Source organism: Peromyscus maniculatus, chromosome 6 (genome assembly GCF_049852395.1).
Source record: "Peromyscus maniculatus bairdii isolate BWxNUB_F1_BW_parent chromosome 6, HU_Pman_BW_mat_3.1, whole genome shotgun sequence".
NCBI classification, from domain to species: domain Eukaryota; kingdom Metazoa; phylum Chordata; class Mammalia; order Rodentia; family Cricetidae; genus Peromyscus; species Peromyscus maniculatus.
In genome coordinates, this window is record NC_134857.1 from 132,591,830 (window position 1) to 132,606,599 (window position 14,770).

Consider the following 14,770-nt stretch of genomic DNA (forward strand, 5'->3'; position numbering starts at 1 on the left):
TCTTACACCTGTCAGAATGGCTAAGATTAAAAACACTGATGACAGCTTATGCTGGAGAGGATGTGGAGCAAGAGGAACACTCCTCCACTGTTGGTGGGAATGCAAACTTATACAGTCACTTTGGAAATCAGTATGGTGACTTCTCAGAAAATTGGGAATCAATCTACCTCAAGATCTGGCAATACCACTGTTGAGCATGTACCTAAAAGATGCTCAAGCATGCCACAAGAACACATGCTCAACTATGTTCATAGCAGCATTATTCATAATAGCCAGAACCTGGAAGCAACCTAGATGCCCCTCAACTGAAGAATAGATAGAGAAAATGTGGTACATATACACAATGGAGTACTACTCACCTGTAAAAAACAATGACATCATGAAATTTGTAGGCAAATGGATGGAACTAGAAAAAAATCATACTGAGTGAGGTAACCCAGACCAAGAAAGACAAACACAGTATGTACTCACTCATAAGTGGGTATTAGATGCAAAGCAAAGGCTACAATCCACAAGCCCAGAGAAGCTAGGTAAAGACGAGGACCCTAAGAGGGTCACACATGGATTGCCCCAGGAAGGGGAAAGTGCTGTGGGATGTTCTGTATGTGCTGTGGGAGCCCGTTCTTGAGTTCCTCGTGGCTTTACCCAGCAGGTCCGCGTAGAGGATGATTAGGACCACAGGCCTGAGTGCAGGTGTCTGAGATGGTCTGCACTTGGCTGTGCTGGGGGATGGTCTGTATGTCAAGTTGCTTTGATTGGTCAATAAATAAAACCTGATTGGCCAGTGGCTAGGCAGAAAGTATAGGTGGAACTAACAGAGAGGAGAAAAGAAAGAGCAGGAAGGCAGGAGTCACTGCCAGCCGCCACCATGACAAGCAGCATGTGAAGATGCCGATAAGCCACGAGCCACGTGGCAAGGTATAGATTTATGGAAATGGATTAATTTAAGCTATAAGAACAGTTAGCAAGAAGCCTTCCACGGCCATACAGTTTGTAACCAATAGAAGTCTCTGTGTTTACTTGGTTGGGTCTGAGCGGCTGTGGGACTGGTGGGTAACAAAGATTTGTCCTGACTGTGGGCAAGGGAGGAAAACTCTAGCTATAGGAAGTAGTTAAGATCTTCTGAGTAAACTTGGGTGGATAGAGGGGAGGGGATGGGGGATGGTATCATGGGAGGGATGGAGAGGGAAAGCAATGAAAGAGTTATCTTGATAGAGGAAGCCATTATGGGGTTAGGGAGAAACCTGGTGGTAGGGAAATTCCCAGGAATCCACAAGGATGACCCCAGCTAAGACTCCTGGCAATTATGGAAAGGGTCCCTGAGCTGACCTTCCCCTGTAATCAGATTAGTGGCTACCCTAATTTTCATATCCAGTAACTGATGGAAGCAGATGCAGAGACCCACAGCCAAGCGCTGTGCTGAGCTCTTGGAGAACAGTTGAACAGAAGGGGGAGGGATTATAGGAGCAAGAGGGTCAAGATCATAATGGGGAAAACCACAGAGACAGCATATTTGAGCTGTAAGAGCTCTTGGACACTGGCCTGTCAGCTGGGGAACCTGCATGGGACCGAACTAGGCCCTCTGAATGTGGGTGACAGTTGTGTGGCTTGATCTGTGTGTGGAGGCCCTGGAAGTAGGACCAGGTCTTATCCCAGGTGCATGAATTAGATTTTTTGAGCCATTCCCTATGGTGGGATACCTTATTCAGACTTGATGTGGGGGCCAGAGGGGACTTGGTCCTGCCTCAACTTAGTATGCCAGACTTTGTTGACTCTGGCCTTACCCTCTCTGAAGAGTGGATTTGGGGGTGAGGTGGGAGGCAGCAGGAGAAGAGGAGGGAGGGGGAACTGTGGTTGGTATGTAAAATGAAAAAAAAAATGTTTAAATAATAAAAAGGTAGTTGGGTTTGAGACTGGAAAGAATCCAGTGTGTAGCTTTAATCCATGGCCTCTGCTTCAGTTCTTGCCTCCAAGTTCGAGGTCTGAGCTCATGCCTTGACTTCCCTTTATGATTTAACCTAGGCATGGAGATAAACCCTTCCTTCCCCAAGCTGCCTTTGGCAGTGATGTTCATCATGGCAATTTTAAGCAACTAGGACATAAAGGTAATATTGTGACATTTGTAAATAGGGAATACCACAGACTATGTTTCTTGAAACATGGGTGGTAATGAGACCAAATGCTCAGGACTTACCCCCACACCACCTGGGCTCGAACTACACCTGCCTCTCAGAAGTGCACAGATCCACTTGTAGATTATCCATTTTTCACATGTAAAATATCTTTACATTATTTGCAGAACCAACATATATTTGTGTAGGAATGTAGGTGGTTTCAGAACAGTGTCTGGGGCACAGTAAATTTTTCCATGTGTATTCAATATGACCTGTCATTGTTACTAATATTTTTTTCCCTTTTCCATACCAATCAAACAAATAGCAAGCCCTGTCCTTCAATGCTTCACAGATCTGCAGCAGAGAGGCCAGGACTCCAGTTCTCAACAAGCTGTGTGGTGGTATTATGTTCCCCAAAATATTGTGCACGCTAATAAACTTATCTGGGGTCAGAGAACAGGACAGCCACAATATTAAACATAGAGGATAGGCAGTGGTAGCACACGCATTTAATCCTAGCATTCCAGAGGCAGAAATCCCTCTGGATCTCTGTGAGTTCATGGCCACCCTGGAAACAGCCAGGCATGGTGACACACGCCTTTAATTCCATGAAGTGAGCCTTTAATCCCAGGGAGTGATGGCAGAAAGCAGAAAGGTATATAAGGCGTGAGGACCAGAAACTAGAAGCATTTAGGCTGGTTAAGCTTTCAGGCTTTCGAGCAGCAGTTCAGCTGAGATTCATTCTGGATAAGGACTCAGAGGTTTCCAGTCTGAAGAAACAGGATCAGCTGAGGAATTGGCAGGGTGAGGAAGCTGTGGCTTGTTCTGCTTCTCTGATCTTCCAGCATTCACCACAATATCTGGCTCCAGGTTTGATTTTATTAATAAGACCATTTAAGATTCCTGCTACAAAGCTGAGTTTTTAGAACACTGCTGGGCGAAGCCTAGTGGAGAGGGCTGTCTGTCTGCAGGGTCATCGTTGTTGGGAGCACAGGCTATCTTGAGAAGGAAGGAACAGCATCTGACATTCAGGACAACGTGGAGTCATGGAGTCATGGGAGTGGCGAGCAGCCCCTGGACTGGGCTCTGCTGGCAGAGGTCCTAGCTAAGACCGAGGGAGGCTGAGTGGGGCCGTGGGATGTAGATTTGAAGGCTTTATAAGGGCCAGACTGGTGACAGAGAGGTAGGGCTACGCTGGGCTGGGGACAGTCACGAACTGAAGAGTACCACCTTGTCTAGCCACCAACTGTCACCCCTGAGCTTCAGGAGTGTGCAGTGGAGCCACCAACTCTCCAGAAAACTGCTTTCTATTTTCTAATCTTCCAATTTTAAAATTTGGCACACAATTCTTTAAAATGTTGTTTGCAGCCCACACTCAGCCTGAAGACTGCCTGTTCATAATCTCTAGGGTAGGAAAAGCTAGTGGTCTCCAATCCATGTCTATACCAAGATTGGAATGCCAGCCATGTCCATGCTGACAGTGGATGGGTGGGGGGTCACTTAACTTTCTGAATATTAGTTTCTTTATCTGTAGACTGCAATAAAGACATCTGCCTAGGGAGTGATATGATAACTTAAAGACACACAATATACATTAAATTAAAATCATAGTCTAGAAATACTTTGCTTGGGCCAAAACAAGAATACAAATATAGCCAAGCATGGTGGCATAAGCCTATGGTCTAAGCACTCAGGAGGCTGAGTAAGTAGGATCAAGAGTTCAAGGCCAGCCTGGGCCATATAGTGAGACCATGCCTGAAAAACCAAAACTAATATAACAGTTACATAAGAGAACAGAATAGAACAGCACAGCCAAACAAAATAAGCTATAACCCGATTCCACTGAGCTGCCTAATTTGCACAAAAGGAATTGCATGATAAGAAATTGAAATCATATGCACAGAAGCTCACCTAACAAATGAAAATTTCTCCAAATAGAAAAGTTGCGCTCATTGTAATATGCAGGTGGCTTTTCTGTTACTGCCATGCCCACATGTTTATTTAACTAGATAAATTTGTTCTCTTTCCCACTCTGATATAAAGGTCAAATTCTTTCACCAGCCCATCCAAACACACACACACACACACACACACACACACACACACACACACACACACACACAAAGTGGCTGGTACAGGCAATGAAAATTTCACCTCCCATCTTCCATTTATCCTTATTTAGGACCCTTACTGTTTTATCCAAAGGCCTCCTGGCTCCTGCTCACACTTATTACCTTGAGGGGCAAGTGACCCAACTTTTTCTAAGATTCATTGTCTATCAATCTATCAATCTCTATCTATCTGTCTATGTGTCTGTCTATATATATCATCTATCTATCTATTATCTATTATCTATTATCTATCTATCTATCTATCTATCTATCTATCTATCTATCTATCTATCTATCTATCTATCTATCTATCTATATCCATAGAGGACTGGGAAGCTCAGAGGCCACAATTTCCATACAGGAAAACTTTCTAGTGAAATCCAAAGGCCTCTCTGTTCCTGTAGACATATCCAGTCCTAGGAATGAGGAACCTGGCTTCTTTAAAAGGCATTTTACTCGAAATCCTCTTCCCTAGTAACTGAGGATCTCTGGATGGGGCAACTCCATAGAGGGCTGTTAATCATCCCAGCAGAGGATACAGCTGCTGAAGAAGAAACTGAAGGAGCCAACAGGTCCTTCTTAACTAGCCCACCTTCCCTGCGTGGAGCTCTAACCAACCATTCAAAAGGTGAATCTTGGCCACCTACATGGTGGCCCATCAAGGAAGTATCACTAGGGCAAATACTAATTAGCAGTATTTCAAAACAAAATTTTAGCATCCCTGACCACGGTTGTTATCCTAACCTGGTTCACCTGGAGAAACTCATGTTCCTGAAGGCATACAGAGTCCATTATCCAGGTACTCAGCTTCAGCCTGTTTAGGAGGGACCTAGTGGGTCTTATCAAACACTCCAATTTAGTCAAACACCAGAAAATTACTAACGTGGTTTACCTGTCTGCTATAAAATCTGTTTTCCTCAAGATGAGGAATAAGAGAGCCACACTGGAACAATAAACCTATCAAAGACTTACTCTATTCTTTGAAGGGAGACCCTAAGGCCCATTGCGGGTAAGTTCATCTATAAACTTGTGACCCGCCACTGCGGCTTCTGCTCTAGGGATTTTCCTCACGGGACGTGACCTGAATGGCAGTCTTACAAAGATAAGACCTGTGCTATCCCAGAGAAACACTGTCTTAACTACCACAAATCCGTTTGAGAGCTTTATTCTTTAGTCAAAACAAATTTTTCTGACTCTAAGTAAATTAAATAACATCCCCTCCATTGCTACTGGAAAAAAAGTCTGCATCACAGCTCTGTCACACCCATCCTCAGGCTCGACCCCAGTCTTCAGAACATATCTTCTAACCCCCTCAGTATGCCTCAGACCACAGAGGACTCCCAGGAAGTCACCAGGAAATCGACACACCCTAATTGTCCCTGTCTAGATTGGTGTCTCCACTTGCTTCTCTTCCACTTCATGAAAGCTTCTGAAAATACCAATTCTCTCTCCCATGCACCCCATGCTCCTGCCGTCCCGCAATCTTCTTCGAGGGGTAAAATCCCTTCTGGCCATGCCTGCTGCTCTGTATCTTTTTTTTTTCTCACTGCCCATTTTCTAGTCATTATTTAGATGAGTGTAATCATGGCTGGCTCCACTTACCCATCCAATAGGATTCCTTCCCCTTTCTCTCTATTTCTGGCCCTTGCCTCTGTCAATGGCTAATCAAATCTATTTCTTTCAAAATTAAACAGATTCAATTCCAAATGGTTATATATATTCCATGGAGAACCAGGCTGGGGTCCCACTTAAAATGTTTCACTTTTTACTTCCCCATTCTGAAGCACAGCCATGGCCTCCATCCTCTGGATGCCACTGGGAAAAGCGTTCTACAGTTCAACCTTTCTGTGTGGGCCCAGCATATATCTCTGCCTCCCAAACTGGATGGGAGCATGACCTTGGTAGCCATCTTTCCTTATATCACACTTGTTCAGGAGAATATACCCTATATTTTCAATACTATTGTCAAATTTCTTTCTCCTCGCTTCAATAGTTCTGATTTAGATGACATTTAGACAAAGCCTTCAACCCCCTTATCACCAAAAGTCACACTTCCCTTGAGCTCCTAGACCAAGCAATGTAGACCTTCTACTAAGACTGACCCTAAATATGGTTCCCTTTTCATGGTACATGGCAGAACCCTTCCTAGGGAGGTTGAAGCAGAGTGCCACCCCTGTTTATTTCAAATAAACCAATAAAGAAAACTCTCCTGATCAACACCCAAGACTGGATTTGTAGCTCTATCATGGGTGGGACAAGCACTTGGAGGGAAGACCAAGACTGAGAGACCAGAAAGTGAACAGGTCCTCCATGAAAATGTGGTCCAGAAGACAACCCTAAACAAAACCATAGCTGTGGTCTGTCTACATGGTCAAACAGCAGAAGGCATGGCCAAGAAAATCAGCCACAGCCGAATAACAGAGTCGCTTCCATTCATATGATATGAGTGATACAGAACACACAAACGGGCTCACCCTCATTGTCCAGGGCCAAACACTGATCTATCTGCAGTCTCCTCATTTACATGGCTGGAGTAGCAGGCTGGGATATTGCATACACAGTGGTTTGACCTGATGGAATGAGGAGTCCTCCAGAACAGAGACCCTCACGGCTCACTGCGGTGACAGGTGGCTCTTTTTTTTTTTTTTTTTTTTTTTTTTTGGTTTTTCGAGACAGGGTTTCTCTGTGTAGCTTTGCGCCTTTCCTGGAACTCACTTGGTAGCCCAGGCTGGCCTCGAACTCACAGAGATTCACCTGCCTCTGCCTCCCGAGTGCTGGGATTAAAGGCGTGCGCCACCACCGCCCGGCTAGGTGGCTCTTTTGTTACCTCCATGTCTTCTGCTGCCTGCATGTACTAAAGAAACTTGGCCTTCTTTCTACACTGGGACAATGGGTGAATTCCTTCACCAACCCGCCCCCCCCCACGCCTATCCCAACACAGACAGTATACAGAATGAGGGGGTTTGTTTTGTAAAGGGGTCTGAGAGTGTCTTAAGTGTGTGGTTGTTTGCATCCACGGCTGTGTGGGTGGCTCACACTGCTGCAGGGACTAGGTGAAGGAAGCCTCCACTGACAGGCACTGATTCTACAACTGCACAGCTCTGAAGAGCTCAGTGGTCAGAGGCCCACCACAGCATGACGTCATGTGTGCCCGGACCTGCAGTCCTAGAAGTAGCTTTTCCATGACTAATCTCAGAACTCTGGGTTGTTCTCACCCCTGGGTTAGTTTCAACTAATCAATTATTCTTTTTCCTTCTTCTTCTTCAGGAGCAAGAAGGAAGAGGAGGAGGATGGAAGCAGGATGTGCTAATTAGTGGGCTTCCAAATGTTTCCTGCCCAGCAGTGTGACTGTCCCTGGACTCCAGCTGCCAGAGCTCTGGAGAGGGTTCCAACCATTCTCAGAAGTACAAAACCTTTGAACAAATTCTTATGGCCAAACTCAGAAGGCGAGCTAAAGCAGAGCTGTTGTGGGCAGCCTTAGCATCTCAAGGTGGTCGCTGCAGGTTTAACCAGTCGGTTTGAAAAATACACTGCAGAAGGAATGGAGTCTTTGCCTTCACAGCCCCTGACAGCAGGAGGGAAGAACTGGCCTTCCCTGGTACAAATCAGTTTTGTTGTTGTTGTTGTTTTTTGTTTTTTCAATACGGCCCATTAGTAATCATGGCGTCCTCTGGCAAAGCACTTACTCAGGAGGCACCGCTGGGCAGGGAGCTGGAGGCGGACTCAGTCACCCTCACAGCAGTCTTGTGAGGCTTTGTCATCTTCGCTCTCCAAAGGAGAGCACGGAGGCCTCGGGAGTCCACAAACTAACCAGGAGTCTACAGGTCAGCAGAGTCGGCGCTCACCACCTCCACTGACTTCAGGACCAACCCACTGGTTCACACGAAGGTCTGAGAAATGATTCAAAATCGCGTCCTATGTAGTTGTTTGAATTGTTCCTTTGTGTGAGATCCCAAACTCTAGTCTTTCTTTTCCACTCCAAAGCATCCTGTGTCTAATAGAACCCTCTGTAGTAAAGGGGTGTCATGGGTTCAGGAGACAGGTGTGAGGGTCCCGAAAGAGAGGGAAGGAAGCAGTTCTTCAGAGTGAATGAATCAACTCTGCCTCAAAGGGCGCAGAAGAGAAGGAGACAAACCACAAACACACAGTAATTCCATAAAGGTCAGCCAAACAGAGAAGAATAGGTTACAAAACAGGCAATTTGTCCATAATGCTATCAGCTGCAAAGAAACAGCAACAGAAGCCGCACAGGGTTTTTATATGGGAAAGCAGACATTGTACTTTAACAACGGAAGTAGGCAGGCCTATCACACACAGCAACAGGGCCTTGGTTGTGTGTGGTGGTCGGTCAGTTCTGTCAGTCTGACACAGTCCAGAATCACCTGGGAAGATGCTCTCAATGAGGGACTGCTTGATCGGGGGTCTGTGGGCATGCTTGTGAAGGATTTTTCTTAACTGGCTTAATTGATAGGGGAAGATCCAACCTGAATATGGACAGCACCATTTCACGGGCTAGGCTTTGAACTGTATAAAAGTGAAAACAAAAACAAAACAAACCTAGCTGATGAAGTGGGCATGCACATATTATTCTGTCTTTGCACACAGACATGCTAACTACATGAGTTAGTTAGTCAAGTCTGCCTTGACTTCCTCAAAATGATGGACTCAGACTTGGGATTGTAGGCTGAATAGGCCCTTTCTCCCCTAAGCTGCTTTTTGTTGGAGTATTCTACCACACTAACAGAAATGATCCTAGGATTCATAGAAAGGCATGACCTTTCTGAAAATTAATCTACACCCCATCTATACGAAAAAAATCTATATTTGAAATTAAAAGCAAGACTGATACTAAACTTATAAATAGTTCAACGTAGAGACTAGTCAACTGGAAAAAGAAAGTGAAGTATACCCATCAGCTTTGCATCACTATGAGAGATTACCTGACAGACAGGCTAAGTCCCAAGTAGAAAGGTGTAATTTGGCTCATGGCTCTGGAAGTTGAAGTCTAAGATTGAGTGGCTGCACTGTTTTTGGCCTATGGCATGGTGGCATATCCTCATGAGAGCACATGTCAGAATGAGTGTCCCATCACAACCAGGTAGAGAAGGGACAGGAGGGGTCTTACCATCCCTTATGGGACCTTGGCCCCAAGAACTTGAGGATTTCCCATAAAGCCCCACCTCCCAAAGTTTTGCAGAACCTCCAAGTACCTCCATCCTGGGGACCAGGTATTTATATAGACCTGTGGAGGACGTTACCCACATTCAAATGATAGCAAGATGGGAATGTCCTTCCATGATCAGGATATAATTTAGATTTCTCCCATAGAAACCACAGTGTTGGAAATGTAACAAACAAAATAACTACATGGAGAAAGCATGAGCAGACCCATGTCTACACATCAATAAAACCGTTTCAGTGAGAAACTAACTCCCCAAGGCAAACGCAGCCTGCTCCCGCCCTCTCTGGTACGGAACAGGGAAGGACTCAGAGAGCCCCAGTGAAGGACAGCGATTACACTGGAACAGCAGATGGGAAGCACGGCCTGGAAACCCCTCCGGGCTGGGGAAGGAGCCCTACAACCCACCCCACAGAGCTCCTACCCGGTGCAGCTGATTCCACGACTTCAGCACACATCCCAACTGCCCCCCTGCTAAAGGAGGCTTGGTTTTACCTGGCCCGGTCCTGGGCCTCCAGTCTGTTAGTGTCGGGGAAGAAGAGAAGTTGATTTAAGTTGGAGTTAGCCAAGTATGAGGAGTCAGAGCTGGAGCTAGCGGAGGGAACTCCACGTGCGCCCAAGGTGATGACGAGATCACACTCCAGGCTCAGTGTGACATGATCACGCTCCGGGTGCATGCCAAGCTGAGTGATTGCACGCCGTGTGTGGGATGAAGGAAGCAGGCTCGATTCTGCTTGGCCTGAGAGGCAAATTTGCATAAGCTGCAGAGTTTCCACAACCATGAAGTTGTTGTCTGCCAGGGGGACCACATTTCCCGGTTTTCTCCACCAAGACAGCCTGGCAGATTCTCAACAACACTGGTGAGCGCAGTGTCGAGTGTCAACACACCAGTGAGTGAAAGTGCTGGTGTCAACACACCAGTGTGCACAGTGCTGGTGTAAACCACAGCAGTGAGCACAGTGCTGGTGTCAACACACCAGTGTGCACAGTGCTGGTGTCAACACACCAGTGTGCACAGTGCTGGTGTCAACACACCAGTGTGCACAGTGCTGGTGTCAACCACAGCAGTGAGCACAGTGCTGGTGTCAACACACCAGTGTGCACAGTGCTGGTGTCAACACACCAGTGAGCACAGTGCTGGTGTCAACACACCAGTGTGCACAGTGCTGGTGTCAACCACAGCAGTGAGCACAGTGCTGGTGTCAGCACACCAGTGAGCACAGTGCTGGTGTCAACTGCACCAGTGTGCACAGTGCTGGTGTCAACTGCACCAGTGTGCACAGTGCTGGTGTCAACACAGCAGTGAGCACAGTGCTGGTGTCAACCACAGCAGTGTGCACAGTGCTAGTGTCAACTACACCAGTGTGCACAAGTGCTGGTGTCAACTGCACAAGTGTGCAAGTCATTTTTTGACCTGGGACTTCAGATCTTCACGGTCCCTTCCCAACAGACCAGTCAGAACTTGTAGGGGACGCCGACCCTCATTTCGTCCTGGACGAGGCAGCAGCTGAGGGAACCGTGGTCCCTGCGGGAACTGCCGACCATCTGCAGTGTCAGTGTTTACTCACGGGGAAGAGAGCAAACGACACTTCCTTGTTCTGTGAACCAGGCAGGTGCTGGGTGTTTTATCAAAATGGCTGTGCTGGCACACACATGGCTGGCACACTCATGACTGGTACACTCATGGCTGGCACACACATGGCTGGCACACTCATGGCTGGCACACTCATGACTGGCACACACATGGCTGGCACACACATGGCTGGCACACTCATGGCTGGCATCAGAAATCTAGCCCATCTTATACTTTGGCTCTGTGGTGTGAAGAATGGGGAAATCTCTCTCTCTCTCTCTCTCTCTCTCTCTCTCTCTCTCTCTCTCTCTCTCTCTCTCTCTGTGTGTGTGTGTGTGTGTGTATTCCCACTAAGATGAGCTGAATTAAAGAAATCAAGTTTTAAAATACTAAAGAAAAATATGGGGTACGGCTTTAAAAACACATAGTCTTTGTTTCCGGCACAGAACTCTAAAGCCTTTGGAATTTCTCAGTCTCTGGTTCTTCCTAACAAGCACTCAGAAGGCCATGAGTCTGTACTGATGGGTGACCACGGAAAAGGCCCTGGGTAGACTGGAGTGGTGTCAGCTTTCAGCCCTGCCCTCTGGGACCAGGGGGGAGAGGAAAGCTGGGGATAAGGCCATTAAAATGACCTTGCAGTCTCAGGGACTCAGGAGTTGGTGCACACACTAGGAAGCTCTGGCAGTCATTCCAGTAAATTATAAAACTTATGGAGGGCAGTGTGGGAACCCCCGTTCTTCCTTTTAGTCATTCTCTCAGAAGTACAAGGAAATGCTGGGATTTGAGCAGGCATCTTAGATGGGAACGCCTGTGGGGACTCTACTAGCCATGGATGCTGAATATCTAAGTAGAGTTAAATTCTTGGATGCCCAGCTAGTGATGGAGAACTGATGCGGAAACCCTTGCATATCTGATGTCAGAAGTGAAAAAGAGAAAAAGACCCCATAGTAGCTTCCATCTACACAGTGTGAGCGGAGCAGGAGGGGCCGACTCTGACATTTTGTATCAACCTTCAGGTTTGCCGCTGCACCCACTGAACTCCGGTAGCATGAGTTGCAGCATCAACTTCAGGTGGCCGAGGAACTCCAGGAGGCAGGATGTAAGCTTAGGAAGAAAGGATACTGGATTCCCTCTAGTCGCAGAAGTGTGGTGGAGAACAGGAAGTGCATGCAACTGCGGGCCATTCTGAAAGGATCTGCTGGCTGGGGTTGCATGAGTGAGCACGCAGACTGGATAGTTTCTAGGAGATCTGTACATGCCACCACCACCCCACCGCCCCCCCTGTATGTGAGGGAGCCGTCTCTCTGTACATGCCACCACCACCCCACCGCCCCCCTGTATGTGAGGGAGCCGTCTCTCTCTGTCCGTGCCACCACCACCCCACCACCCCCCCCCCCCTGTATGTGAGGGAGCCGTCTCTGTCTGTCCCTCTTCCTCTCACTCTGCCCTAAGTGCACGGTATATTCCAGAAGAGTTTCAGGATTCTGAGCTACAAAGACGCCACCCTGAGTTATGGATCTTTTTAAGGATTTAATAGACACTATATTTCAATTTTTGTAATTGTTTAGGATGGATACAGTAGACGTGGAGAATGAATGCACAATCTGCTCCATTTGGATATATTTTGGCAGCTGAACCTCATCTCAACACCGGAAGGCCAGCATTTTTTGACCCAATGGAAAAGCCTTCCTCAGCTTGCAAGGGTGGCGGTGTAGGGTGGCCCCAGGCCCATCTCTGGACATTACTGAGACTTATTTTAAAGAAATTAAACATAAAAGGGCATCTTAGAAAACAGTGCTTTGAATAAAGTTTATAAAGATCTACACTTTGAACTAAAATTAATGAATTCTATGATCAGTTCTCATTTTTCTTCTTGGCAGATGCTGCCTTCAATTTTTAAACATTTGCCAAGGGAAAAAAAAGCCTTTTGCCAACACACATTAATGGGTTTGCCTGTTTCAGACCAGAATTCAGAAACGCTGCCAAGAAATCATTATTTGTCTTTGTTGTTATTTAATCTCAAAATTTTAAGTAAAAAGTAGGACATAAAATTATTTTTAAATCAATTAATAATAATAAGGCTAGGCTATCACTCAGTGGTAGAATGCTTGCCTAACATATGCAACATCCTTGGTTCTATTCCCAGAAACATGTGTGCACACGAGCATGAACACACTCACACACAGAGAGAGAGAGAGAGAGAGAGAGAGAGAGAGAGAGAGAGAGAGAGAGAGAGAGAGAGAGAGAGAAAACAGAGCAGACAGAAGAGAGAAGAGAGCCGGTTGTATCGTCCAATACAAGGAGATGTTCTTACCTGGTCCTCAAAAGAGAGAGCCTGGGCAACATCTCTTGGGAATCCATCAATAACAATGCCTTCTTCATCAGGTATCTGCATCAGTTTTTGTTTTATCTCAGTAATCGTTGTCTCCTTTAACACAAAGATGAAGACCTACAGTGTACTCCAGGCAGGACAATTCCTTTTTGCACAACAACAACAATCATGCGGCAGTACCTGTGGGGCCAGCTCCCCGTTGGTAATTATCTTGGCGATCAGACTCCATTTTCTGTTGCTGCTGGCACTGTGGATTTTCTTCCTCAATAATTCTCCCACTGAAATGTACTGGAATCCGTATCGCTCTGCAATTTTCAAACTCTGAGTACCCTTTCCACTTCCTGGACCACCTGGCATTCAAAACAGGAAAGCCTGTGACCTTGCACAGAGAGACATTCCTTACATGACAACTACTTAAACACGTTCAGTATCTATTCCCTATGAAACGGAATCAGGCTCGTATTTCAGCATTCAACACGGGATCACAGTGCTTTTATCTTTGCTTTTTGCATAATAATCAGAAGTTGCTGGTGGCATAAATCACCATGCTCCTACATCTGCTTGTCAGTAAGATGGAAACTTACATTACTATAGGTACTATCTTGCACTCATAAATACTTCCAATACATTATTATTTCTTTTGCTTCGGTGGTTACTAGGGAATAAAATTTTAATTTGTCAATTAAAGAGGAAAAAATCCCCGTGTTTAAAGAAAGCACCTAATTGACTAATTATCTACATTAAAGATTAAATGAAGAAACCACAGATTCATAAATCTTGAAGGGATTATTTTCAATTCATTATAGAGAACTACTGTGATGTTGTAATGGAAATCTAAGATTGTGAACTAGGTGTTAAATAGAATTGTAATTCTGCTTTAGTGAAAGTTGTTCTAAAATATTTCCATTTACTGTCCCTTGAACTTCTGTCTCTGGTTGGTTGTCATGTTTGCAGATAGGCCACCTAACTGTTATTTCTGAAATGGAAGCCTCCGAAATTAGCAATAGTAGAGAGCCTCAACGCTTGGTGTCCTACCTATGACGAGGATGACTTTGGGTCGAGGTCTCGCTGGGTCAAACACCTCGTACTCTTCTATCAGCTCTGCGGTCTCAGACAGGTCCGTGTCACTTTCTATGGAGAACTGATGGATGGGAGGGAGCCGGTCATATCGTCGATAAGGAAAGTTTGAGTTTTCAGGCATTACTGCAAGAGAGTGAGATAATTATGAAAAGAGGAAAAAAGGGCACAGTGAAACACTTTTCACAGTTGACCAACTAGACCAGAAGTTGTATCAATTAGCCAGTCTCTGGAAGAAGGAAGGCTTCCTTAGTGGTCAGCAAACTTTTTTCTTAAAGGGGCAGATAGCTGATATTAGTACCTTTTGATATTGTTGCATTCTATATTCTCAATATTTAGTGTTGTGGTGGCTTGAATGAGATGACCCCATAGGCTCATATATGT

At 45.8% G+C, this 14,770-nt stretch overlaps 1 protein-coding gene across 3 annotated transcripts in view; it reads right to left on the bottom strand.

Annotated features, from left to right (window-relative positions):
• Positions 1 to 14,770, bottom strand: part of Ak5 (adenylate kinase 5) — a 210,465-nt gene that overhangs the window by 182,895 nt on the left and 12,800 nt on the right. For all 3 annotated transcript variants that reach the window (XM_006989509.3, XM_042280169.2, XM_042280168.2), the window contains exons 3-5: positions 14,345 to 14,512; positions 13,490 to 13,659; positions 13,292 to 13,405 (exon numbers count right to left, since the gene is read on the bottom strand). In XM_006989509.3, coding sequence (XP_006989571.1) covers positions 13,292 to 13,405; positions 13,490 to 13,659; positions 14,345 to 14,512 — 452 coding nt within the window. The remainder of the gene's footprint in view (positions 1 to 13,291; positions 13,406 to 13,489; positions 13,660 to 14,344; positions 14,513 to 14,770) is intronic.